Genomic DNA, 27,049 nt, shown 5'->3' on the forward strand with positions numbered 1-27,049 from the left:
GTGGAAAATGGCTGGGCCACATGGGAGACCTGGATGGAGTTACAGACTTCAGCCTGGCCAAACCCAGTTACAGCTCTTTGGGAAGTGAACCAGATGATGAAACAGTGCTTTGTCTCCCCTCCCCCCACTCTTTTCTCTGTAAATGTCTTTGAAATTAATAATAACCAACCAATCAACCAACAAATAAACCAATAAACAGAATCGGCTTTGCAGTGACACTGGTAAGAGCCAAAGAATAACTAACCAATATCAGAAGGCTGGTTAGAAATTCTGAGGTATTATACAGTTATTACAGACTGAGGCATCTGTCTCTCCATGTGTGTGTGTCTGTGTGTGTGTGTATAAAAGGAAGAACATTCAAAATAAATTATGGGAAAAATCAAATAGCATAGTGAGTGCCTGTATTTGAGCTCTCTGTGCCTTCACATATAATTTTCCAGGGATATGGGAAGAACTGTTCATGGGAACTGACTCCAGGAAGGATGAGGTTCGCTTGTTGCCATATATTTTTTGGTAATACTGGTGATTTCATAACATGTGCCATAACATGTGCCAGATAAAAACTGTAAAGAAGAATAGGGTCTATGTATAAAATGCTATAGAAGAGACAGACTGGAACAGGTCAAAGTTTCCCATGGAATGTTCTCTGAATGCAATCAATCTGGGGAAGCAAGAGCTATGTAATACTGGCAAGGTATCCGTGAGGCCAGAGTGGTGAGACAGAAAGGCGTCAGATGAAGCCCCCTCCCCTGGCCCTACTTTATTTATTTTAATGTGTGTGGGTTTTTTGTTTTTTTGTTTTGTTTTGTTTTGCTTGTTTTATTTTATTTTTTGTTTGTTTGTTTGTTTGTTTTAAAGATTTATTCATTTTATTACAGCCAGATATACACAGAGGAGGAGAGACAGAGAGGAAGATCTTCCGTCCGATGATTCACTCCCCAAGTGAGCCGCAACGGGCCGGTGCGCGCCGATCCGATGCCGGGAACCTGGAACCTCTTCCAGGTCTCCCACCCGGGTGCAGTGTCCCAAAGCATTGGGCCGTCCTCGACTGCTTTCCCAGGCCACAAGCAGGGAGCTGGATGGGAAGTGGAGCTGCCGGGATTAGAACCGGCGCCCATATGGGATCCCGGGGCTTTCAAGGCGAGAACGTTAGCCGCTAGACCACGCCGCCGGGCCCTGCTTGTTTTATTTTTGGCTGAAAATAAGGTGGGTCAGCAAGAAGCCAGCATTATGCATCTGGATGGCACACTTTTTCTCTGGTAGTACTTCTCTCTTGATTGGTCATGTGTATAAATATATAATGTAATCCCATAACTTACTGAATTTCTATCTCAAGCTAAGAATTATGTTAAATTTTCAGAACATAAAAGTGGATGAGAATCAGTCTTTACTTTCAACGAACTTTCTGAGAAATGCAAAAGTAAGAGACAGAAACATTTCTTAGAGAAAAACATGATTAACTCTTCTACATGACACACTGATGATGATGGTAAGGATGAAAATAATAGCTAACACTTACAGAACATTTACCGAGTGCCAAGTCCCCATTGTGACTTCACATCCGCATCTTCACAACAACCCTATGAAGCAGCTATACTATCATTCTGCTATCTTAATCGCTGGAGAAACTGAAGCACAGAAAGGCTTAGAAACGCATCCAGCACTGAAGGCGGCCAGACATGATCTCAGAATGTGCAAGGAATTTGAAACAATAAATACTAACCTCAGGCCAATACTGTTGCCTATAACATTGCCTCAGACTGATCTGCACAGGATTTTGCAGTTATTAAGTACTTTCTGGTGCTACCTCTTCATTTGTAATGGCCTTGTGATTCATTATCTCTGAAATTAACAGATTCCCATTTAGCGAATGAAACAAGAGAAGTTATTATACATCCCCAAATTCCCACCACTGAATAAAACTGAGGCAGTAAAAAAGTTACTCTTCAAGATTTCTGTAGAAACTCATATTGGTGCATTTAAGTGAGACAACAGGGAAGACAATGATAAAACAGACCTTGGGACTCATTCATAATGGTGTCTTTAGACCCTTTCAATAGTAAAAGACTGTACCTGGTGCAGCACATAATCAATGCACTATCCAATCAGCATTAAACCAAATGCATTTTAATGACCCTTAAGTAGGACCATTTGGAACAGATAAAATAAATCAAATTTATATTTTAAGTTTTAGAAAAGGAAATTCCCGTATCATTTCTATCATTTTAGCCCTTAAATAGATTCAGATCTCCTTGTAGAAAGTACCAGTTGATATTACTCAATGGGGGTTTCCTTACTTTTGATAATTTTGAATTTCCTTGTCAGAAGAAATATACCTTCCTTATTTCTATTTCTTCCAAAAAATATTATTCAATGAAAATGAAATGTACATTTCCTTTACAAAACCAAAGATTCTTAAACTTCCAATCAAAGGACACAAGTCTTGGCACCAATGGAGGGAAAAAAATTGCCAGCCACCTTTCCAGCAACATCTTTTCTACAGCATTTCTACAGTTATACTATCACATGCTTTTTGCCAGTTGAAAAGGCTCTCTTTAGTTAAAGTATTACCTTCATGGGAAACCCAGTTTTGAATTGAGTAGGATCCTTACTTCTCCACTTACTCAAATGCTGTCTCTTCTTCAAGGTCTTTTTAAGACTCATTTTCACTCTGAAGCCATCACTTCTGGGTTTAAAGATATTTCTCTCGCAGGGTAGTAATTACGTGACACACATATCATGGCGCTTTGTCATGTGCCTCTTGCTAGTCTCTAGTTAATTGAGTAGCACCCAGTTAATATTTCTCCCATGGCACTTACTAAGTTATTGTAAATACATATTTCTGTGCTGTACTACAAGGACTAAGTCCTACTCATCCATGGTCTACCTTTGATTAAAGCCAAATTGTTGCCACATACATAATTTTCTCTACTCCTAAACACCTAGTCCAGGTTCAGTCACAAAACAGACACTCAATATTTCAACAAATATTGCATAAGTAAATATGTTGCAGTTCAGTTTCATTTATGTTAAGTATGCTGTTCAAGTTGCTTTGATAGCTAAACACATAAATATGTCCCTGATCAAATGTATGGAACAGAATATGATTACTTCAAATAGTCCTTTCTTTTCAGAGCTAGCATACCGAGAAAAAAAAAAGAGTAGAAAAAGAAGCTCAAACTCAAGATCAAACTCTTTCGGCAGTTAAAAAGCACAGAAGAGCTGGTGTGGTTTACAGTACTCTACAGCTCCTCCCGTTGAGGCCAAGTCTGTTCCCCTCTCTAGATTCTGAGCTGCCCTGTGACTTTCAGATCAGAAGTCTGCTGAAAGTGACACTCCCACTTTTTGAGCCCAGCACTCAGGACTCACAGCTTCTGCTCCTGAGCTCCTTATCTGTTCTCAACCACCAAGGAAGCAAACCTACAGGTGGTGAACTTACACGGAATGGGAAGGAGCTGTCCCACCTGCAGGTGTGCTACAGCAAGAAGACAGAGCCAGTCTGCCGGTGTGGGTGAGCCTAGCAAAATCAGTGAATCAAGCAGCCAGTTACACTGGCCAATCCATAGAATTAGGAGCCAAATAAATGGTTGTGATTTTTAAGTCACTAAATTTTTTAGGGGATTATTCAACAATAAAGGCAAACTGAAAACACTGAAAAACTCATTAGCATTCAAGACTCAACACTTAATGTGGTATAGAAGACTCATACTAATTTCCTACCAGTTTTTTTTTTTAAGATTTATTCATTTTATTACAGCCAGATATACACAGAGGAGGAGAGACAGAGAGGAAGATCTTACGTCCAATGATTCACTCCCCAAGTGAGCCGCAACGGGCCGATGCGCGCCGATCCGATGCCGGGAACCTGGAACCTCTTCCAGGTCTCCCACGCGGGTGCAGTGTCCCAAAGCATTGGGCCGTCCTCAACTGCTTTCCCAGGCCACAAGCAGGGAGCTGGATGGGAAGTGGAGCTGCCGGGATTAGAACCGGCGCTCATATGGGATCCCGGGGCTTTCAAGGCGAGGACTTTAGCCGCTAGGCCATCCTACCAGTTTTAAACTACAGTTTATAGCCATTAATAAATCACTCTCCAGGTTCTGGTGTGGTGGTGCAGGGAATTAAGCCAGTGCCTGAGATACCAGCATTCTAAATGAATGCCGGTTGAGTTCCTGATTCTGATTCCCAGCTACTGTGCAGAAGATAATCCAAGGGCTTGTGATCTTGCCACTTAGGATATTTGGATGAAACTCCAGGCTCTTGGCTTCAGCCTGGAGCAGTACTGGCTATTGCAGTCATTTGGGGAATGAACCAGCTAATTCATAATCTCTCTGTGTCTCTCTATAACTCTTTCAATTAAATAAATAAGTAAATCCTTAATTTTTTTGAAAAAAATGGCACTTTAATTCATTTTTTCCAATTTTTATTTTTAGAATTATTTAAAATAGATAGTAAACATATGGACTTATTTTCTTCCTAAAAGATTTATTTATCCATCTACTTATTTTATTTATGTATTTGGAAGGAAGGCATAGATAAAGAGGAAAGGACAGAAAGAGACAGTTTTACCATCCGCTGGTTCATTCCCCAAATGACCATAACTGTTAGAGCTGGGCTGGCTGAAGCTGGGAGACATTAGATTCTTTTGTGTCTCCCACATGGGTGCTGGGGCCAAACGACTTGAGCTATACCCACTACTGCTTTCCTAGGCACAGTAGCAGGGAGCTGGATTGGAAATGGAACAGGGAGCATTTAAACCATCTTTACCCGCAATGCTATATAGCTCTGGTCCCAAGCACAACCTCCAAATAAAAAGTAACTGTTTGCATTAACTAATCTACTAAAAATAACTACTTTTTAGTGTATAGCTCAACTTTATCACCTTACCAATCATAATAATTTTTTAAAAACCACACACCGTTTCTTGCTTAAAAAATATAAAAGCACCCTGGGAAAGGGGTCTGGAAGGGGCCAGGGTTACCTGGCATGGGTCCATGCGCCTACCTGCATGGCAGGTGTCGGGTCTGTGAGCCCCAAGGATAGGGGTTCTGGTGGGGCCAGGGTCACCTGGCCTGGGTCCCTGGGCCCCTCGTGCAATGGGTGAGCCCTTGCTGTAAGGAGTCCAGGATCTGTGGTCTGACCATGGAGGACATGCAACAGAACTGGGCCTCCTCAGTGAAAAGGATGGAGTAGTGGACGGCAGGCCCAGACCCAACTGAGCATATGGCAGCCCATTGGGACCTGCAGTAAGTACCATAGCAGAAGAAGCAGCACAGGACAAATTGGACAACTATCCCAGCAAAACAATGACAGCAAATACTTGGGTGAATGGAGACTCTGAGGCCGACCATGTCAGCCAATGAACATTGGAAGGGTTTGCTCATCCTTGGATTGGAGAGATCAACATCACTTCAGAACTATAGAAACCACTAAAGCAGAACCCTTGGAACATGCACCACACTGGGGACCCTGGGTCAATTTCTAGTGGTCGTTCCCCATCACTAGATACTGGGGCAGGTGGGAGGCTAGGTGTGCCTTCTCCCTTTTTCTCTCCCATCCCCCCCAGATAAAGGAAGAAGAAATAGAAAAATTTGGAAACAATGGTCACACTCACTGTTCCCTAACCCTTGATCCTTCTGAACCTGATCAACTATGTAAACATTAAAAAATTCAATAGGGAAGTCGGGACGATTATTACTTTTCTTGTAAGAGACACAACACACACACACACACACACACACACACACACACACACACACACCTATGTACTGGATAACTCCCCAGATGGTCTCCCCCATGGGTGGCAGGGGCCCAAGTACTTTCCCCTGCCCTCCCACATGCATTAATGGGGAGCTGGATAGGAAACAGGACAGGCACAACTTGAACCAGCGTTCAAAGAAGATGACAGCATTGCAAGCAGCAGCTTCGTCTACTGCAGAACAATGCAAGCTCCAATCTTACTTTCATTGCTTTTTTAAAATGATTTATTTATTTTTATTGGAAAGTCAGAGAAGAGGAGAGACAGAGAGAAAGATCTCTTGTCTGTTGATTTACTTTCCAAGCAGCTGCAACGGCCGGAGCTGTGCTGATCTGAAACCAGGAGTTTGGAATCTCTTCCAGTTCTCCTGCATGGGTACAGGGTCCTAAGGCTTTTGGCTGTCTTCAAATGCCCTCCCAGGCCACAAGCAGGGGACTGGATAGGAAGCAGGGCTGCCGTGACACGAACCAGCGCCCATATGGGATCCCAGGAGCATGCAAGGCAAGGACTTTAGCTGCTAGGCTACTGTGCCGGGCCCTCTTTATTGTTTTAAATAACAGTTTCTAAGATGGGAAACAGGATGAAGAAACTCGACCAATGTGAACAATGGAGTAGAGTTACAGAAAATAAAAATAAAAAACAATGACAAATCCCTCCTGCACCTAAATCTCACTAGATCATGATACTTAGTTTACGAATTTTAAAATGTAAAATTCTGAGACCTGTATGGGTCTCACAGCTTTGTGAATTTTGGATGAGATGAAATTCAACTTAAATAAGAAAGCAGAACTCTTAAGAAGACAAAGTCTTTTTCTTTTAACATGTTTGGTTTAGCCTTCCTGAGCTTGCCCTGCTGCTGAGTTCTCTTGATGTTCACCCCTTCGCCCACAGGTCATCAACTCCCAAAGTTCCACGCTCTGACAGCAGGTGAAGAGTCCCTCTTACCCGCTCTTTAGCCACAGCCTCATGACGGCATACACTAAAGGCAGCCCCTTACACTCTGTATGCTTGCCATCTGTGCCAGCCTCTCCACCTAAAGATTGGTTCTCCATGAACGGTGCTATTTTTTTATTTATTTATTGTACTTAGTTGCCAAGGCAGAGACAAAGAGAGAGTTTCTATCCACTGGTGTACTTCCCACCCAAATGTCTGCATTTGCCAGGGCTGGGCTGGGTCAAACCCAGGATCTGAGACTTCAGTTTGGGTCTCCCCTGTAATGGGGGCGGGGCAGGAACCCAAGTGTATGTATGAACCATTACTACTGCTTCCATTAGGATCTGGAGCTGGATAGCAAACCCAGATACTTTGGTGTGGGCCTCTGGTGTCTTAGCCAAAGGCCAAGCGAGTCCTCCCCTGCTTCCCAGCAGCAACAAGCAGCTCAGAAGGGTCATCAATTCCAGCAACAAATAACTCCCAAAATAAGCCTCAATGGGCCCTTGTCACCTTTTCTCTCATACTCCCATGGTCTGATTTAACTGGATTATTTGCTTTTCCTCAAATGGTGTATCTTCTTTCCCCTATTTTGCATATGATTTACAATATTTCTTTATTGGAAGATGCTGATCAGAATACATACATAATATTTATACCATCTTAAAATGTATAATTATGCAATAACACATTTCGAAATGATTCATTTTGAAGATGATCTTCACAGAGCTCTTCAATGTTTCCCCACTTTCCTATGAAATATCATAGAGAAATATTGCATGCAGAGCATTTGCAGTCTGTAATATCAGAACAGAGTCCCAAAAGCACACTTCTAGGAAAGTATATTAAACAGCCTTGGCTTATAGCCTGTGTCTTTACTAGTCAGTTTGTTATAATTATCTTAATCATTATTTGATTATCTATATCATTGTATTATAAAAATTGAAGCTTGATTCTTACATGCAGTGTTGCTACTTGTCACTTAAGATTCTAACACTCTTCTCCCAACTCTGCTTCTTCCTCCTCCTGCTATGATCTCTAGTCTTCAGAGCAAATTATTACCAAGCCAACGGCCAGCACAGGAAAAAAAAACAGCTTGGTATTCTGAAAAGATAATAATATACCTTCTATTCTAAGAGACACAGTCATGGGAAAACTTGCTGTTGCAGTCAAAATGATTCAGTCAAGATGAGAAAGTTATTTCAGTCAGGAGTGTGTCTGTGTGTGTGTGTTCACATGCTGGGATACACCATCACCAAAGCAGTGGAAAAACACTATTTCACTGACATGGCTGAAGGACAGTAAAATACATAAATACCAGATTGCAAGTAGGATCTTTTTTATTAATACACTCCCTTTTGCATACTACCATAATAAAATGGTTTATTTCAAAGCTGACATAAAACTCGTCTCAAATTATTGTTAAATGACCTCACATATTGATTCCTCTGATCTGTGTTATCAAATATTTCTCTGTAGATCAAGACTTCTCTAAAGATCTCACATTACAGAAGTAAACTTACTCTTATCTTGAGATTGGTGATACCTGCATGAAGACAGCAGGATGAGCTTGTTTCAATTAACAGAGGAGAGGAAGAGGGAGAATATTCCATGCAGAGGGCAACAAGCATTCACCAAGCAAATAAAGACAGGAGTTGCAAGGCAACACAGTACTTTCCAGGAATTACCAGTTCCTGGGTCAAAGGGCTGGAGAGAGGAATCAGGTGGGGTTGGGAGCGGAAATGCTAAAGGGGCTGGTGCCAGAAGGCCTGAGAGGAGCCACCAAAGAACCACTCACCAGTCTTCTCTTGTCAGTTTCACATAGATAAACATGACCAGACCTACACCATGAAACAATCAATTCTGGCAGAAACTGACAGAAGTGAAGTTTGGAGCAGAGAGCACTAAGAGATTAAGAGTAAGATGCAATTAGAGCAGTAGAAGCAGTGGGAACAGAAAGAAACATACACAGATTGGTAGCAGTTTGTAGGAATGTGACCAGACAGCACATCTCATTAACTGGTTCATACTTCTTCCCATCTTTTTAAAAATATTTGTTTGCTTAGGTGAATACAAAATAGAGCCCTTGTACTTCGAAACAATAAGAAAATATATCAAAAGAAGCCGCTACTGCACATTTTTAATATTACTTTGTGCGGCAGCAGGGAAATTGATACTACCGTAAAACGATGAAGGCTGGTAAGGCTGAGAGTTGGAGGAGGAAATTACAAGTTAAGACTCCTATTTTGTGTCTCTGAAGTCAGGGCAGTGTCCCTTAGGAAAGGAAGCAGGAAGCACCTTCCATCAGGAAGGGCCCACCTGTCAAATGGCACAAGGAATGTTGCCAGAAAGTCTGGGAACACCTCCAGCAAATGCCTCGGTCATACTCCGTGCTGAGCAGCAAGGGCTGTTGCCCAGGTCTGGTCTGCCAAGGCAACCTTGGCAAAAGACGCAAGACCTTGTCTGATCCTCTCATTACTAGAACCGGTTGGTGTTCAAGGACTTGCCATGAAGAATCTGTCCCACAGGGGAAAACAATCCTATATACTAAGTTAAAACCCCCTTTTGGAGCCCTTCATTCACTCCCCAAACATGTTCTATGCCAAGTACTTCTTAGGCACTAGAGATACAGATGAACGCAGTGAGTGCCTTTTCTCTGACTGATCTGACATCCTAATGATGATGAAATCCCGTAACAAAGCAAACTGATAAGTTTATATGACCTAAACACCTTTATTTTTATATTTTAAAAAATAATTTGCTAGTCTTAGTTTGGAAAATCTTACTCAAAAACTTTCATTAATCCCCACCCCACTCTCACTCCTTCAACAGGTTCTTCACATCCAGTTTTGGGACCTTCCAAGTTTCTCTCATTCCTGAGACATCAATTACTTGTTAATATTACTGGTGCCCAGTATAGTGCTTTGCATAAAGCAGATCACTAATCACTAAAAAAACAATGGTAGCAGGAGAGGTTATGCATACGGGTGGAAGAAGCCAAGGGGCTTCTGGGAAATCTCCACACCTCCTGCTCAGGTTTGCTGTGATTTTGAAAGTGCTCTGCTAACATTATTTTCTGTTTAAAAAAGGAAGATAAAGCAAGGGGTATATCAAGGAGCGATGTGCTGGCTAGGAAATTCATGCAGGGTCTTCCTCAGCAAGCAGCATTCCTCCAGGAAGACATGTCTGCCTCATTTCCTTTGCCTGTACAGATTTTAATCATGGAGAGCAATTTTATAAATAAGCATAAATAAAAATTACAAAATTAAATGTCTTTAACAAGCTAAAACTAATATTTGAGAAGTATATTACAGTTCATGAAACACTTTCACATACACATCTGATTTAACTTATGTAACTCTGTGGGCTAATTATTATTATCATTATTATATGATTCATACTCCTCAGAAAACTAAACTTTCATTGAGATAATAAAACCTGGGATGGGCATTTGATGCAGCTCTTAAGATGCTCCTATGGATGCCCGCATTCTGTGCTGAAGCACATGCTTTCAAATCCCAGCTCCGTTTCCGATTAGCTTCTTACTAATGCGTACCCATAAGGCAGCAGGTAAGGCTGGTTCAAGTACTTGTGTCCCTACCACCAACGTGGGATACCTGAACTGAATCCCAAGTTCATGGCTATCTATAAGGGTCACAGGCTGGAATCAACCAAAACGTCCTTCAACTGGCAAACAGCTAGATCAACCATGGTTTATCTCTATGATGGGATGCTACTCAGCAGCAACATATCAACTGCTGACACTGTCAACTCCATGGATAGATCTCAAATGAATTCTTCTAAGTAAGAGGAGTCACTACAGAAGTTACATATTGTGCAGCTGCATCTATATAATTTTCTGGAAAGCTTAAAACTATTTTATAAAAAAGTAGTTTCCAAAGCTGGAAATGATAGACACTGACCATGAAGGGGCACAAGAGAATGTCCAAGGTGACAGAGCTGTGTAGGACACTTGGTCATGCAGGAGCTCATCTGTGAAACAAAGCCAATAATCTCTACCTACTGCAGTAAGTTGCTGTGCATGCTGAATGAGACAATATAGAGAGGAGTATTTCATGAAGCAAAACACATGTTTTGTAAATGCTAAGTATGTATGCATGCAGTTTGCACACATTCCTCCTGTTCTATCAACACGGCAAAGCAGTAACCTTTCACAAGGACCATTACCACTTGAGAGTTTAAGGGCCAAGTGCAGGTCCTGGCAAGTAAGCCAACAACATATAGTTAATGAAGATGACGAGAGTTAATAGATAATAACAAATGATGAACATTACATAATTTCTCATTGTGTGCCAGACTGACTTAGTGATGGAAAGAGACCAAAAGAGCATTTTTAGGACAAACCTACAGACAGATATAAGGCACTCAAGCACATTTCTTCTTCCAATTCTTTTGGAATCTTGAAAGTAGAAATGTACTTTCTGCTTGGCTTCTGATTTTTTAAAAAATATTTATTTATTACTTAATTTTTTATTGGAAAAGCAGATTTATAGAGAGAAGCAGATACAGAGAGAAAGATCTTCCATCCACTGGCTCACTCCCCAAGTGGCCCTAACAGCAGGAACTGAGTTTATCCGAAGCCAAGAGCAAGGAGCCTTGAGCCTCTTCCGGCTTTGCTATGAGTGCAAGGTCCAAAGGCTTTGGGCCATCCTCAACTGTGTTCCCAGGCCACAAACAGAGAGCTGGATGGGAACAGGAGCAGCTAAGACATGAACCCATGCCCATGCAGGTTCTTAGAGCTTGCAAGGTGAGGATTTAGCCACTGAGTGACTATACCAGGCCTAGTTTTTGATTTTTTTTCAAAGAAAATACTCTCCCAAGCACGCCTGTCACTCCCAGCTAGCAGCATCTTGAATTGAGGGATTTTGTTTTATTATTTATAAAAATGATTTTATTGTAGAAACTAGTAAATAAACACATTTTTTCTAAGATGTGGGGATAGTAGAGTCAGTGTAGTAATGCTACCAACTCAAAAGTATTTATTCTATAAACATGTATGTACCTCTTCATATTTTTATTTGCCACTTATAAATCTTTCCTAATATTTACTATTTAAAAGGTGTCTCTTGTTTATTACCATATTACTACCTATAGTTCCGACACCATATCCTTTTTCAGATGTATCTTTTATAATTTATTTCAGTCTGTAGTTTGCTTATTTATCCATTCCAAAGCTTAGTCGTCTTCAATACATTTCCATATCAATGGCTCTGAGTTTCTATATAAACAAAGCATAATTCTCTTTCTGTAATTGCTGTTTTACATATATAATATTATCCAATTACAGCTGGTCTAAAAAGCCAAATATTAACGTGTCTTAATTGACTTTAAAATGTCAGAATAGCTGATTAAACCATATTCCTGTACTACGTACAAACACAGTAACACACTCAGCTGTCAAAATTCTGTTTAAAGGTCGCCTTTCAAAAAAACAACCGAAGTACTAGGAGTGTTTAACAACTTTTTCTGATACTCCCATCACACCTAACAATTACAGAACTTTTAAATCATTTCAACTCAGGAGTCATAACTTGACAAGATAATTACTTTAAGTATAATGCCCTTCCACGTTCAGAGCATAGATGGCATCACACTCATCAAAATGAGAGAAACACCCATGGTTCACAGTTTGTGTTGAAACTTGCTGCTGACTCATTTGTCCCTTGATAACTGAATCTTTTGTTACTAACTTTAATTGTAGCCATCTCTCATTCTAGATCTTCCCCTTTCCTTGTGAAAGTATCTGCTATCCTTGCGGCCTCCTGACTCTGAGACATTGGGTAAATATATCACCTCCAGGATTCTTTTCCATAGTGTTCAGTCTGCTAAAAACAGAACTTGCATTTTTCATGCATTCCTTTCCCACATATGCGTATGGATGTTGTAAAGATTAAGTGAGATGATGTATGTGCAAGAGATTATTGTTGTTATGCTTAAAATAAATTTTGCGAAATCTGTTCTGAACTTGTGATGCAATAAATATCCTATTCCTCACTGCCAAACCAAGCCACTAACCACAGCAACAACGTCATGCTTAGACACAAAATGCTCAATGTATTGCCAGAAGAACAGGCGCCACAAAAGGAGACTGTTATAATACGTATGAACTTCTTCCTACTCCTGCTCTCTAGGTGCCAGTGAGCAACAGCCTCATTCAGCTGGGTGAAGCAACTTCTCCCAGTCATGGGCGTACATCACTGTGGTTTGTGATGTGGGAGGCCCAAACAGATAGATGATCCATTACTCAAGACTGCTAGGAAGAGTCAGTTTTTCAAGAAATGAATGAAACACTTAAACTGACAGGAAGGAAAACATGGAAGCCCTTGAAGCACTGCTGTGACACAGCAGAGAGGATATGCCACTGGCGGCACCCAAGCCCGAGGTAGAATTTTAGCACTTAGGTTCTTAGGAGGTTTTATTATCTCTCTGCCTATTTCCTAACCTATAAAATGCAGATAGCAATTTTATAGAGTTATGAGAAATAAATAAGCATATATAAAAATTAGGCAAGTACCATATTTTGTGCATAGGTAGGCACTCAAATAATGTTTCTCAATGAGTGTTAACTAAATATCTTATATACCAGCCACTCAACAAAAACATGTTAAAACTTTTTAAAATTATACTTTCTAATAAGAATAAGGCAAACTGGAGATGAATGCTGAGTAGTTGGAACTTATTTATTGCTCAACATAAAGGACCCACAGAAAGGTTAATGTCTCACTACAAAGTAGTTCTTTGATAATGTAATGGCTCAATTAAAACTCTACCGACCCAGAATCAATCCCTTCATTTGAAATCATCTTTTTCATTACTACATTATTTAGTATCCCAGATGTGTTTTAAAATGCAAATATTTCTAGGAAGTAACAACTTTATGAAACAGAAGAGGGAATTCCTATACCTCTCTCCAAAGTTTTCTCCATGGCATCTCCTGTCTTCTGATCACACAGTTACTTAGCTTTGTAATCTTGTGCATGTCACTTTCTATCTTTGTGGCTGCTACATGACCAAAACCTCAAATGTACTGATCTAAATCAAGATGTATGGAAAAAGGAAAAGGGGTGGGAGACAAAAGAAAGTACAAGGAAAAAGTCGCACAGAAGAGTCCAATATTGTGAAGGGAGGAAAAGGTTTAGAGGCAGATGCACAAAGAATAAAAATTTGGGCCCAGCATGATAATGTAATGGTTAAGTCCTCGGCTTGAACGCACTGGGATCCCATATGAGCACCGGTTTTAATCCTGACAGTTCCATTTCCCATCCAGCGCCCTGCTTGTGGCCTGGGAAAGCAGTCAAGGATGGCCCAAAGCCTTGGGACCCTGCACCCACGTGGGAGATCCGAAAAGAAGTTCCTGGCTCCGGATCGGCGCAGCACCGGCCGCTGCTGCAGTCACTTGGGGAGTGAACCATCGGATGGAAGATCTTTCTCTCTGTCTCTCCTCCTCTCTGTACATCTGCCTTTCCAATAAAATAATAAAACTTTAACATAACTAAATAAATAAAAATTTGCACAGGTCCAGAATTTCAATTATCGTGCATAAGCCCTCAGGTCTGGGATGCAAACAAATTTGAAAAAAGTCACTCTCAGCTATAAAATTCAAGAGAATAACAATAGCATTTCCCAAAAGTTTAGTGTCATGCAGCAAGTGAATAGTGACTGATGGTTTTCATTAATAATGTCAATGAAAAAATGAAGATCAATTGAGGACTGCAAAGATGATAAAACTATCTAGTCATTAAACTTTAAGCTTTTGTGGGTCTTCCGTGTGGTTGCAGGGGCCTAAAGACTGGAGCCATCCTCCACTGCTTTCCCAGGCCACAAGCAGAGAGCTGGATCAGGAGTGGAGCAGTCGGGACATGAATCAGTGCCCATATGAGATGCCATTGTTGCAGGCAGAGGACTGGCTTGCTACATTACTGTGCCACCCCCACCCATTTTTCATAATTTAAATCAATTTAAGGGTTTTTTTTTTCAGACAACACAAATTTCTAACATTTTTAGTTGATTTTAGATCCCAACCCTAAGAACGTCAATTCCCCACCTCAAACATACTCTCTTTACTGACAATGTATCATTGAATGGATAAGCATTCTTCAGGTCACCTTAACTAGGTTCTGACCTCATTTTCTTCAGTTTCTCAGCTCAGTTAGACTCTATTCTAGAAATATTAACTGAGCTCTGATTCTCCAAGCACACAAGGAATATGTAGAGGAAGAAGAAAGCACTTTTTGGCTTGCAGGATCTCAATTTCAGTTCCCTGCAGGCTGGCAAGACACATTCTCAAGACAGACATTTGGACTTTATGACAAATCAAGACAGTTGAAGGTTGAAGGGTATCAGGATGAAGTTAGGGTGGTCAACATTTTTCCACTCTAAAATAGTTGATGCATTTCTGGGCAAAGCTCAACATTTTCCCTCTTGGCACTACCTTGGTTTCTTCCCTAACTCTTCTTTCAAGCTTCAAAACCCACATGCATCTTCCAATGGGCAGTTTTCTTGATGAGCATGTTGATCATCTACATCTGGGTGAGAGTCTTCCACATCTAGCGTCTCACACAAAGCCTCCATATGTCTTTTCAATGGAACCCAACAATCCTCTACCACGTAAGTGTATGTCCCCAAGCACTGAAAAATGCACATTCTGGGCTGAGTTTGGAATATCTTAAAAGTAAATTCATCTTCTTCGCTGAAGAAGTTGTACTCTACTATTAGTAAGCCGATGGGATGCCACTCATGAATGTGCCTAATAAAGCACTAAAAATGGTATTATGAGAAGGGAAAGTCAAAGGTTGTGAATTCATAGTTTTTGTTACATGGTTCTTAAAATCTAGATAACGAAAAATAATTTGCTGACTTTCTGGGTTTTCTAAAGGATTTGAAGGTCTGACAATACTGGGTACATCCCCGTGGACAGCAGGAGTGTCAGGCATTCGGCTTCAGTTCTCAAACAGAGAAGGTTCCTCCTGAAGACTCGTGTGGTAAGGACGGACCTATGCTGTACTCATACAATAGGCCTTGATCTCACGCTAGAGTTCAAGCATGACAGCAGTAAGCAAAACAAACTCCCTACCCTCAAGCAACTACACAGCAGCTTTGGAAAGATGCTGGAAGAAAAATAATAGTCATCCACTGGGAACAGTGCAAAGGAAAGTATCATAACAAGTGCCCTGAGAAGGAAATCCCTACTCAACATCACCTGTGAATGGGTTCTTTTGTGAAGTGAACGGCTACTCCCTATGTTATCAGCTTTGACATCTAGACTGGGAGTGTTTCAAGTGAATCTATGTAATTACCAGGTGACAGTACCCATTCCTATGTCTCTTCATATTGTGTGACACAAACATCACTGTCACTCAAGACAACTGCAAAGTCTTACGGCTCTAATGGTGAAAACAAGTTGTCTAAATTTGTGGCGAGCAACTTTATATCAACAATTTTTACTTTAAAAAAACAGGCTTTCCCTTACTCTTAACATTTCTATTTTTTTAATCCACAAAGCTGATATATTTCAAATATATTTGAAAGTTTTTAAATCTCAGCTATTGACTAAGGCCCTCAATTTCTGCCTCTACTGATCTACACAAAAAACACTTGCTAATTATTTAACAAGCAAGTGAATAAAGGATGCCAAATGACTGCTTGTTGATCTGAGAAAGTACCTACACACAGCTGCTCATACGTTCCAAATGAGACCTCTAGTGGGGCCAGCACTGTGACCCAGTGAGTCCAGCTGCTGCCTGCAGTGTCTAGCTCACGTACCACTTCTAGTTCAGTATCAGCTGTGCTGCTTCCAGCTCCCTGCTAACGCAGCAGGAAAACACTGGAAGATAGCCCAAGTACTTGGAGTCCTGCTAAGCAAGTGGAAGACCTGGACCGAGTTCTAGGCTCCTTGTCTTGGTCTGGCCCAGCTTGACTATCATGACCAAATGGGGAGTGAGCCAATGGACCTCGTTCTCACTCTCTCTCCTTGACTGTCGGCCATTCTATCTTTCAAAAAAAAAAAAATCACCATATGCTAAAACTGAAAAATCATGAATAGCAGCAGCAAATACAGTTGAAGGCAAAGAGAAAAAATTACCCAAATGTAATGTTTATTTTGTCCAAGAAACTCTTGTTACGTTTGTCTTAAAGCTAATTACATTGTCTACTTCACAGCTTGGGCTGATGTCTATTTAGGAAAATGGAATGCTTTCCTTTGAAATTATTCCCTAATTTAGTTATCACTGCCATCTCTTCCTCGGTCATCTTATCCAGAAATATAAAAATTATCTTACTATGTTGCAATATGCATCCCTGCTCCTGAATGACAGGAGAACATCCAAAAAAACTGTTAAATATATCTGAAATAGGATGCTGGACCTTCTACCATTGTCTATGCCTACAATGTCATGATACACTTAAATAGCAGAATGACAGACTTGTGATCACTGCTGAACGACTATGCTACTGTAACAGTGTAGGGGAAACAGTGGAGGAGAGAGGATGGGGAGGACAGAAGGGGAAATCCCTAAACCCATGGGACTGGTTCCTGAAAAACAAAAATCAAAACAATAAAATAAAATAAAATAAAATGAAATAAGATAAAATAGTAACTTTAAGTTAAAGCAACCAAGTTTTAATAAAAGAGGAATGAAGCTCACCCCCACCCCCATCCCACAAAAAAAAAGTTATTTTAAATCCATATTGACTGTATGATTTCAAGAATGAGAAATAAAATCAGGGGGCACCGCAGGAGGCTGCACTACACATTAAGGAACTAAAACCCTCCTGGCTATTCAACTCAACCTTTCCACAATGCTGTATAAACTCCTTCTCACCAACAACTTAGATGTAAGTTTGTAAAAAGTTAGTATGCCATGCAATCCTGACAAGTTGTGACAGATACAACAATCTCTGTATGAGAGGGCTTCCAAAAGTGTGGAAAAGTTACATTTAAGAAAAAAATTAAACTTTCATTGCCCATGAATTCTGAAGCATTTTATATAGGATACTAGTTATCCAAAGAATACAAAGATCTGTCCAAAGAGGTGAGAGTCAATGCCAGGTGATATATATATATATATATATATATATATATATATATATATATATATATATATATATATATGAAAGACAGAATTATTGAAACATACTATGTGCAACTGAAACATGTTACTTTGGGAATAATAATATCTTCTAAGTGACTAGAGAATGTCATTTGTGTTCTTAGGGTGGTAGTATCAGATACCTATATGGCTCCTTCCACTGGCCACTACATCCATCATTATAATTTTTCTTGTTGGGCCCAAACCCATCCTTAGAATCTTTTAACAAGTGCCCAGAGTGCCCTTCCCTATCAAGTGACTAGCACTATCAACACAACAGACGCATCTGTGTTCACTTAGGTCCCACATGAGACCTACTTGCTTTTGATTTAATCTTTGATATAAATCTTTCACATTTTCATATTTGGATACACAACCTTCTCCAAGCACAGGGTCCTTGGCCTTTCATTCACTTCACAGCATAACTGCAGAGATTCATACATAGTAGGCACTCTATGAAAGAAAGAAAAGAAAGGAAGGAAGGAAGGAAGGAAGGAAGGAAGGAAGGAAGGAAGGAAGGAAGGAAGAAAGAAAGAAAGAAAGAAAGAAAGAAAGAAAGAAAGAAAGAAAGAAAGAAAGAAAGAAAGACAGACAAATGGCCTGCGCTGAGGAGAAAATCTTCAGTTAAAAATAAAAACAAATAGAGCCTGGCGCAGTAGCCTAGTGGCTAAAGTCCTCGCCTTGGATGCACCGGGATCCCATTTGGGCACCAGTTCATGTACTGGCAGCTCTACTTCCCATCCAGCTTCCTATTTATGGCTTGGGAAAGCAGTCGAGGATGGCCCAAAGCCTTGGGACCTTGCACCTGCATGGGAGACCCAGAGGAGGTTTCTGGCTCCTGCCTTTGAATCAGCTCAGCTCTTGCCATTGCAGCCACTTCAGTAGTGAGCCAATGGATGAAAATCTTTCTCTGTTTGTTTGTCCTTCTCTATCTATATATGACTTAATAATAAATAAATCTTTTTTAAAAATAAAAACAAATAAGAAACCACGTTTGTTTAGGTCAGGGATCAGTAGACTACTTCTTTAAAGAGTTAGTTATCTGCTGGTCAGATTTTTTCTGATTCAACCACTCAAATCTGCTCTATGGTGTCAAAGACCCTATGACAATACACAAGATGCCTCTGCTCCAATCCAGCCTCGGAACTGAACACTGAAGCTGGATTTTCACATCATTTAAGTGTTGCAAAACAGTATTCCTCTTAATTTTATTGCAACAATTAAATACATTAAGAAAAAAAAAAAACACCTTTCTTAACTTTGATCCATAGAAAAACAGGTGGGAAGTTGATTTGGCCTAAATCTGGGGTTCTCAACATGAAAACTTGCTATGGTCTCCACGATCCTGCCAGTAAACACATCTGCCAATGTCTGCCCTAGCCTAGACAATGTGCTCAACAGGTCAAACGTGAGGATCTAGTTGTCTTCTATGAAGCCAAGCATTGAAGAGATGCACAAAATTGTAAAACAATACTGCTCTTCTGAATGTTTATAAAATAGATTACGTTTCATATCAAATGCTGTTGATATTAACATGTCATGATACATCCTATTATTTTTAAAGAAACTTTGAGAATCCTTACTTTTGCTTTTATTATAACAAACGACAATTGGTAAAACTCATGTGAACAAAAGATAATCTGGGAGTTCTCACATAATTATAAGACTGAAATGGGGGCAGGAAACGAAGTTGGAGGATGAGCGGCTGGGTTCCCATGGGCTGAGCTTACCACTGCCAAGAGTGTACCTGGACCAGCACAGCAGACAGAAGCAGCAGATGGACCATCCCACTGCGATCTCCATCTTGGCTCTTCCAACCTAAGTGTGTGCTGGCACCTCTTGTCTCTGACACTCACTGAGTGAAATTGAATCCCATGTATTTCTGTTCTCAGACAATAAATATGGTGGCCATTTTACACTTTGGAGGATGACCCTAATCAGAACTCATAGCAGAGTTAAATCTGAAGAAGTAAGATCTTCTAGACCTGATGTGAGCTTACTGTCAGCAGTACTAACAATACTGCACTAAGAATTAAATTTTGTAAGTAAGGCAGACATACTTTATAGTGCATTTCAAAGAGTGTTAACATTTTATTTATTCCATTATTTAATAAATTTTTAAAAGAATATTTTAGGGGAAATATAAAGGAAAGTTGTTTAAATTCCAGTATTACAATACTTGGGGAAATCATAGAAGGAAGCAATTCCTTTCAATATAAATTTACCTTGTCACAAAGCTTAACTGTCTGTCAAAACTATCTAAGCATACCACTGACCTTGGGAAATCTGGAAACCTTGTGTTTTTTTTCCCCATCTTAGAAAAAAAATGATTCTGACACTTATCACTATGTTGTTAATTAGAACAAGTGCCTCAGAGTGCCCTCCCTATCATGTGACTAGCACTATCAACATGTACTTCTCATGAATACATGATTCTAAAACTCTATAATTTCTCTTAATGTTAACTTTGAAAAAAACAATAAAGGAAGAAGAAATTCAGATGTTGGGATATGCATCCTTCAACGTGCATTATAGCAAGTCTTACTGGATGCTATGTCTGCCATAATTTGTGAACACTGGCTCGAAGTTGTAAAATTTGGCTGTTTTGACCACGGCTGACACTGTAATACATTAAATCCTTAAGATGTTAATGAGTTTAAGAAAGGTACTAGCAAATTATTATACATTTGTGGGAATTATTACTCATTTGGGGAATAGTGCAAATTCCATCAGAAAGATTTTGGTAGCAATGATGTTCAATGAAGAACAAAACATATATCTAAAATAGGAGGGAAATGCTTACTATTTAAATCTACCATAAAAGCAAGTCTCATCATGATTGCAAAACATTCCAAATTGTGAAACTTAAGTTATTTATGAAGTTGACAGAAACAGCTTCCTCAGCCATTTTTTGAGATCTCAGCATCAATTTAAAGAAAAAGCTTATACTTAAAACAATGTGCATTTCAAAATATGAATCCCTACACTGAGTATATAAAAATGATGAAATGAATACATCTCACACCATACAACATTCCCACTCCATATCGGTAATGAGGATGACAGGAGACTGAGGAGCAAAGAAAAAAAGAATGCTATTTGCTACTTCATTCAGTTTCTTACGGAATTTAGCCTCAGTTTAAAAGAAGGCAAGACTATGTCAATAAACACATACTCACGTAAAAAAACTGACTTATATGTTTAGAAAGTAATAACTTTAAAAAGAAATCACAGAATATATAGTACCATAAAGATAAAAAACAGATCAAGGATATTTTGGTCTATATGAGGTTATTGCCAAAAGTTCGTAGAAAAAACAGAATTACAAGTGAGGTTCATTTTAGCACAAAACAAAATCCTGAAATCCATGCACATGTGTTATATATATATGTATATAGGTACACACACACATAAACATATACATATATATCAATAATGTATTTTTCATGAACTTTTAAAGTATGCTTGAATTTGAGAAGAATAAAAGGAACTGAGAAGACATCAGGAATACTACTTTAAGGCAGTGAAAGCAAAATAAAGTGTTGTTCTTTTAAAGTTTGGCACAGCAGTTTAAACATCTGAAAGCTACTATTGCTATTTTAATAATACTTTTTTTGGTTTTATTTTGTTTTCACAGTCACCCTCAGGATTCTTGGAGCGGGAGCAGCAACGGGACAATACGGGCGCTTTTTTCCAGCCGCTGTTTACTTTCTGAGCACTTTGTGGAAACTGTTGCCTTTCAGCAATGGGACAGGCTGGTTTGAACCAAAGTCGGACAAAATATAGAACTGCCACAACAGTAAGGAGCAACTTAGAAAGAGGATCAAGCCAAGCAGATAAGCAAATTTCAGAAAATCCGCTTTCTGGGACCGCTCATCAAATCAGTTTCCTAATTTCAAAAAGCCAAAGCAAAGCAAAACATGCTAACTTACATTGCTTCTTTAGCTCCTTCAGCTGCTGCTTAAACTGTGCAAATTTTTCATTATTTTGAAAGTCGGCATCAGAATTCTTATTCTGTAAGGACAAAAATTTCTTCTCTACTAGCAACTTTAAATCTGGTATGTTTTCTGGACGTTCTTCTTTGACCTGCGGAACACAAAAAGAAATTATCTTAGTTGAATGTTAATGAGAGCCTTAGCAAGGTTTTGTTTTTGTCTTGTGTCATGCAAATAATAAGGTAAGACAGAAGACAGAGTCTCCCCACTAAGGAGCCAGAGGGCCTCAGACTTACTCCCCGGCACACTGCCACACACGGAGGCAGCCGCATTCCTTCCTTCTGCTCGTTCTTTAGCTTTCTGAACCTCTCAGGACCTCAACCCTCCTGCTACACTCTCTCCCACTATCCACCAGAGAGAAGCAGTCTTCCCTCAACAGTCTGCTCGCCTCTTCTCTCGCTCTCAGCACTGGCTCCTCTTCCTCAAGTCCCCTCTTCTTCCTGACCTCAGGCCCAGCAGGGAAGGGAGAGTCTTAGTTTACCAGAAGCACTAGGCTTCAATCTCCCCCTTCCAGAATCTCCTGCCACACAAGGAATAAGTAAGTATCTCCTTGGTTTTGTTGCAAGCTAAATCTTTTAGCCCACATTTTTGTCCTCTCCAATATTATAAAATTATTTTTCAACATCATAAAAGTTTCAAACATGCAGAAACATGGAAGGAATTGGGCTACAAATGCCCATTCCTCTGTTTGCTGTGTTTGCATTATCTGCTATCTCACCATCCATTTATCCTCACTCTAGCTTGGAATTACATTGTCATCATTTCCTTTAGAACAAACTCTCCATAAGATTTCTATTTTCGGGCCTGGCGGTATGGCCTAGCGACTAAAGTTCTCGCCTTGAATGCTCCAGGATCCCATATGGGCACCGGTTCTAATCCCGGCAGCTCCACTTCCCATCCAACTCCCTGCTTGTGGCCTGGGAAAGCAGACAGCCCAGTGCCTTGGTACCCTGCACCCACATGGGAGACCTGGAGAAGGCTCCTGGCTCCTGGCTTTGGATCGGCTCAGCTCCAGCTGTTGTGGTCACTTGGGGAGTGAACCATCAGATGGAAGATCTTCCTCTCTGTCTCTCTTCTCATCTGCCTTTCCAATAAAAATTAATAAATCTTTAAAAAAAATTCCTGTTTCTTCCCCAACCCTTATCCCAATTCCTTGGGGGTGAAGAGGCCCCAGCTTCTACTTCTTCCTCAAGCCTTCTCACCAAACCCTGCACTATGCCCAGATTGTCTGAGCCTTCTACAACAGCCCTAATAATAAATGAGACTTGTTTTCATGTCTCTTTCCCCTAATAGCATATAAATTTTTTTCAAAGATGCTTGATTTAACACTATATTGCCATTGCTGACATAGCAGCATATGTGTTTCAAACAAATTAACTTATACTTAACTCAGTTTATTGCTGCTATGAGAAGCAGAGTGTACAATACATCTGAACTAGAAAACAACTGAGAAATCATCTCATTGTAATCTTTTGCTTCCTCAATTTCACAAATAAAATGATACAGAAAAAAGCTAAATGTTTTATTTCCACCATCTGACCAGTGAGAAGCAATGCTGAGGTTACAAGTTATTTTAGTGAGATAATAACAGTATCAAAGCATATGAAGTCAAATGATAATCTGCAATTTGTCAGTTCTGACTACTTTTCATCACAGAGAAAAAATACAAGCTTTTAATATACTATACATTTTGATTACTAAATTGAAATGAGAATTAAGCATAGCACTAAAATGCCTGAAATTCACATTTCTGGTCCAGAGTGCAGAAACAGACCATCTGTTTGTCCCAGTGCTGGATTCTCCATCAAAGTGTTACAATAAAATACAGAAAAGCTTAAATGACAAGTCTTATACATAATTAAAGATGCCAAATCCTGTAACAATACAGAACCAATACAGCTCAATTTGCAAAAGAAAGGCAGAAAGCCAATGTAATAACACATTAATGTCTCAAAAATAAGAGCTATTACATCTGGAGACCAACTATCTTATACATCTACATGATAGAATACAGTAAGACAAGTTCAAAACAGAAAAGAGTAGTTCTAGAAAAATACAAAAAGCTGGTTCTTACAAAAGGACCACCACAGGTTCTCTCTCTAAATATCAGATGGATTTGCACCCACTTAGGAAGTCAATGGCAGCATTCCAGGAAGGTTTGGAGATGGTACTTCTTAAGATCTTCAATCAGGCTACAATTATTATATAATTTGGGATGGTAGATAAGATTTGTTCTGAGCTGACAAAATTCAACTTTGTGAACAAAGTCTCTAATGCAGTTAAACTACAGCCACAGCTTAGGGGCTGGCTGGAGGACTGAGTAGGATGCGGGAGGGGGAAGCACAGAAAGACTGAGCATTCTGAGCTCACCTGACAACCTGCAATATGACGAGGAAAAGCTGAAGGAACCAAATTGAGTGCTCCAGTGTATTTTCTTTTCTGCAGTCAGAACTTCCAGAAGACTGCTCTAGAATTAACCAATTCATTACAGCAAATATCTTCTCTGATAGCTTGATACTGCAGTTGGCAGAGCTATGCATTGCAAAGAGAACTTACTGGATTCTAGCTCTTATAACAAGAACACAGAATATGTTCAACTCATTATTTGTTTGAACCAATGTGGTAAATGAGGATAAATTATTTTTTAATGGCTTCATGCTTTGCACTGAATTGTTTTCGTGATAAAGGGAAAGGGGAAAATACTCTTTCTAGTAGCCAATGATGCATGCTACCTAGTGAAAAAAAAACCAATGGCTCTTATTTCTGAGGACAAATTTCAAACACTTCAAGGAAATGTGAGCTGTAGAGACAGGCTCCTTTTGATTCTTATGTCCATTCACTCCCCAATGATACCCCAAGACACACGACTTGGAACCCTCCTAAACACTAAGTATATGAGTTTACTATGGCTGCCATATCAAAATGCAATGGATTCAGCAGCTTAAACAATAGTAATTTATTTTCTCCCACTTCTGCAAACAAGAGGTCCAACATCATATCACAGGCAGAGTTGATTCCTTCTGAGGCCGTCTCCTTGGCCTGTTTATGCCTTTCTCTTCCCCGTCTTCCCTTGGTAGGGGACTGTGTCCAAACTTCTTCTGACTTCTTGTAAGGACACCAGACATACTAAATCTTAATGACTATATTTAACATAATTAGTTAAAAGGTCTTTAAACAGGCCTGGTACAACGTCTCAGTGGCTAGATATTCAGCTTGCACAAGCCAGGATTCCATGAGAGCCAGTTCTTGTCCTGGCTACCTCACTTCCCATCCAGCTCTCTGCTTGTGGCCCAAAGTCTTGGGACCCTGCATCCCCATGGGAGACCCAGAAGAAGCTCCTGGCTCCTGGCTTTGGATTAACTCAGCTCTAGCCATTGTGGCTATTTGGGGAATAAACCAGTGATGGAAGATCTTTCTCTTTGTTTCTCCTTCTCTCTGTAAATCTCATTTGCCTTTCTAATAACAATAAGTCTTTTTTTTTCTTTTCTTTCTTTTAAGAAAAAAGGTCTTTAAAACACCGTCTCCAAATACATTCAATCTTAAGATACTAGGAGAGTTAGTACATAAATGAAATACAATGAGACCATATATTAACGTAAATCATAATTTCTAAGGTGTCCAAAATTATTCATCTTTACACCATTATAAATTAAATATGAGAGAAGCTATCAAGAAGTATAAAGCAGAAGAGGTGTTGAGGCACAGCAGGATAACTCTAAGCTACCACTTGCATCCCACATGGGAATGCCTTACTCATCTCCGGGCCCTTTCCGCTTCTCTAAACCAGGATCCTGATGTTGTACACTGGGAAGCAATGGACAGTGACCCAGGAACTTGGCTCTCTGTCGCACGTGTGAAGACACACCTGCTGTTCATGCTTGTTGATTTGAGCTTTGCTCAATCCTAACTATTGCAGACACTGAGGACATGAATCAGCAAACATAAGATCTCATTCTCCTTTTTCTTCTCTTCCTCTATAACTCTACCTTTCAAATAAATATATCCTTTTTTTTCCTAAGAAAAAAAAGTAAACAGCAAACACCATACTTGCATAATAAATGTCAGAGAGTAAGTCAGATTTTTCTGTACCAACCACTTGTTCATTCACTATTCAGTGAGTGTTCCTCTACTTGCTAAAATCACCAAGGCTGAAAGACCACAGAAGTCCACGGCAGCACAGAATGAGTAGCACTGAGATACAGTTTAGGGAAGAGAAAGCCGATTTAATAAGCAGTGGAATAAGCTGTTAAAAGATTTTTTAAAAATAACCTTACCTTGCAATTCTATTTTTCATGAACTTATCTTTCTGCTTGTTTTCTATAGGTCTTAACTTATTTGAAAGTCAGAGTTACAGAGAAAGGGAAAGACAGAGAGAGAGGGTGAGTAATGGACAGACAGTTCTTTCTTTCACTGGCTTACTCCCCACATGGCCATAACGGCCAAGGCTGGGCCAGGCCAAAGCCAGGAGCCAGGATCTTCTTCTGGGTCTCCCATGTGAGTGTATGGAACCAAGCAAGCACTTGAGAGATCTCTCACTGCTTTTCCCAGGAGTATTAACAGGGGAGCTGGGTTGGGAGTGAAGCAGCCAGGAACTCAAAGCAGCGTCCATATGGAACGCTGGTGCTACGGCTTTATCTGCTATGCCACAAGGTCAGTCATGACACCAAAAGATTTTAAGAAATAGGTAATCAATACCAGGAGAATGGTATGAAAAGATGGTTACTCTAGTTAAGTAATGAGGCCACACAACAGACAGAAGCGGGGAGTCAATCTACATGTTAATTAGCAGCAAAGAGGCTGGGGACCTGGCCAGACACTATTTCTCTCAGTGTTGTTGTGAGGAATCAATGGAATAAAACATTGAAGCACCTAGTCATCAGACACAGTACTCAGTAAGGAGCAGATCCACTCCAGCACCCCCAGGGAGGCCGGATATAAAACTCTGTGGCTCAGCCACAAAAGAACACCCAGAGAAGGGAATCAGTGTACGGGTTTTAATGAAAATGGATGGGAGCATCAAAAAGACTGAGAAAATAGATACCAAAAGGGGGGTGTGTGCAGGAGTGGGGAACAACAACACAGAATTCTGGAATACCACATTTAAGGGGCAGTTAAAATGTCTACAAAGAAGCAGTACAGGAGTTAAGAAGACATTCTACATGCCCAAAAAGATGTAGGAAGTAATGCTAAGATTTGTCAAATGCTGCAGAGAAGCCAAGCTAAATAACGATTAATAAGTGTCCATTAAGGTCAGCTTGCGT

General features: G+C 40.0%; 1 protein-coding gene across 2 annotated transcripts in view; it reads right to left on the bottom strand.

Moving 5' to 3' along the window:
- The window catches only part of NSMCE2 (NSE2 (MMS21) homolog, SMC5-SMC6 complex SUMO ligase), a 243,301-nt gene that overhangs the window by 131,136 nt on the left and 85,116 nt on the right, over window positions 1–27,049 (bottom strand). For both annotated transcript variants that reach the window (XM_004580722.3, XM_058668491.1), the window contains exon 4: window positions 21,726–21,879. In XM_004580722.3, the coding sequence (XP_004580779.2) occupies window positions 21,726–21,879 (154 nt within the window). The remainder of the gene's footprint in view (window positions 1–21,725; window positions 21,880–27,049) is intronic.

This window comes from Ochotona princeps, chromosome 9 (assembly GCF_030435755.1).
Source record: "Ochotona princeps isolate mOchPri1 chromosome 9, mOchPri1.hap1, whole genome shotgun sequence".
Classification (NCBI taxonomy): domain Eukaryota; kingdom Metazoa; phylum Chordata; class Mammalia; order Lagomorpha; family Ochotonidae; genus Ochotona; species Ochotona princeps.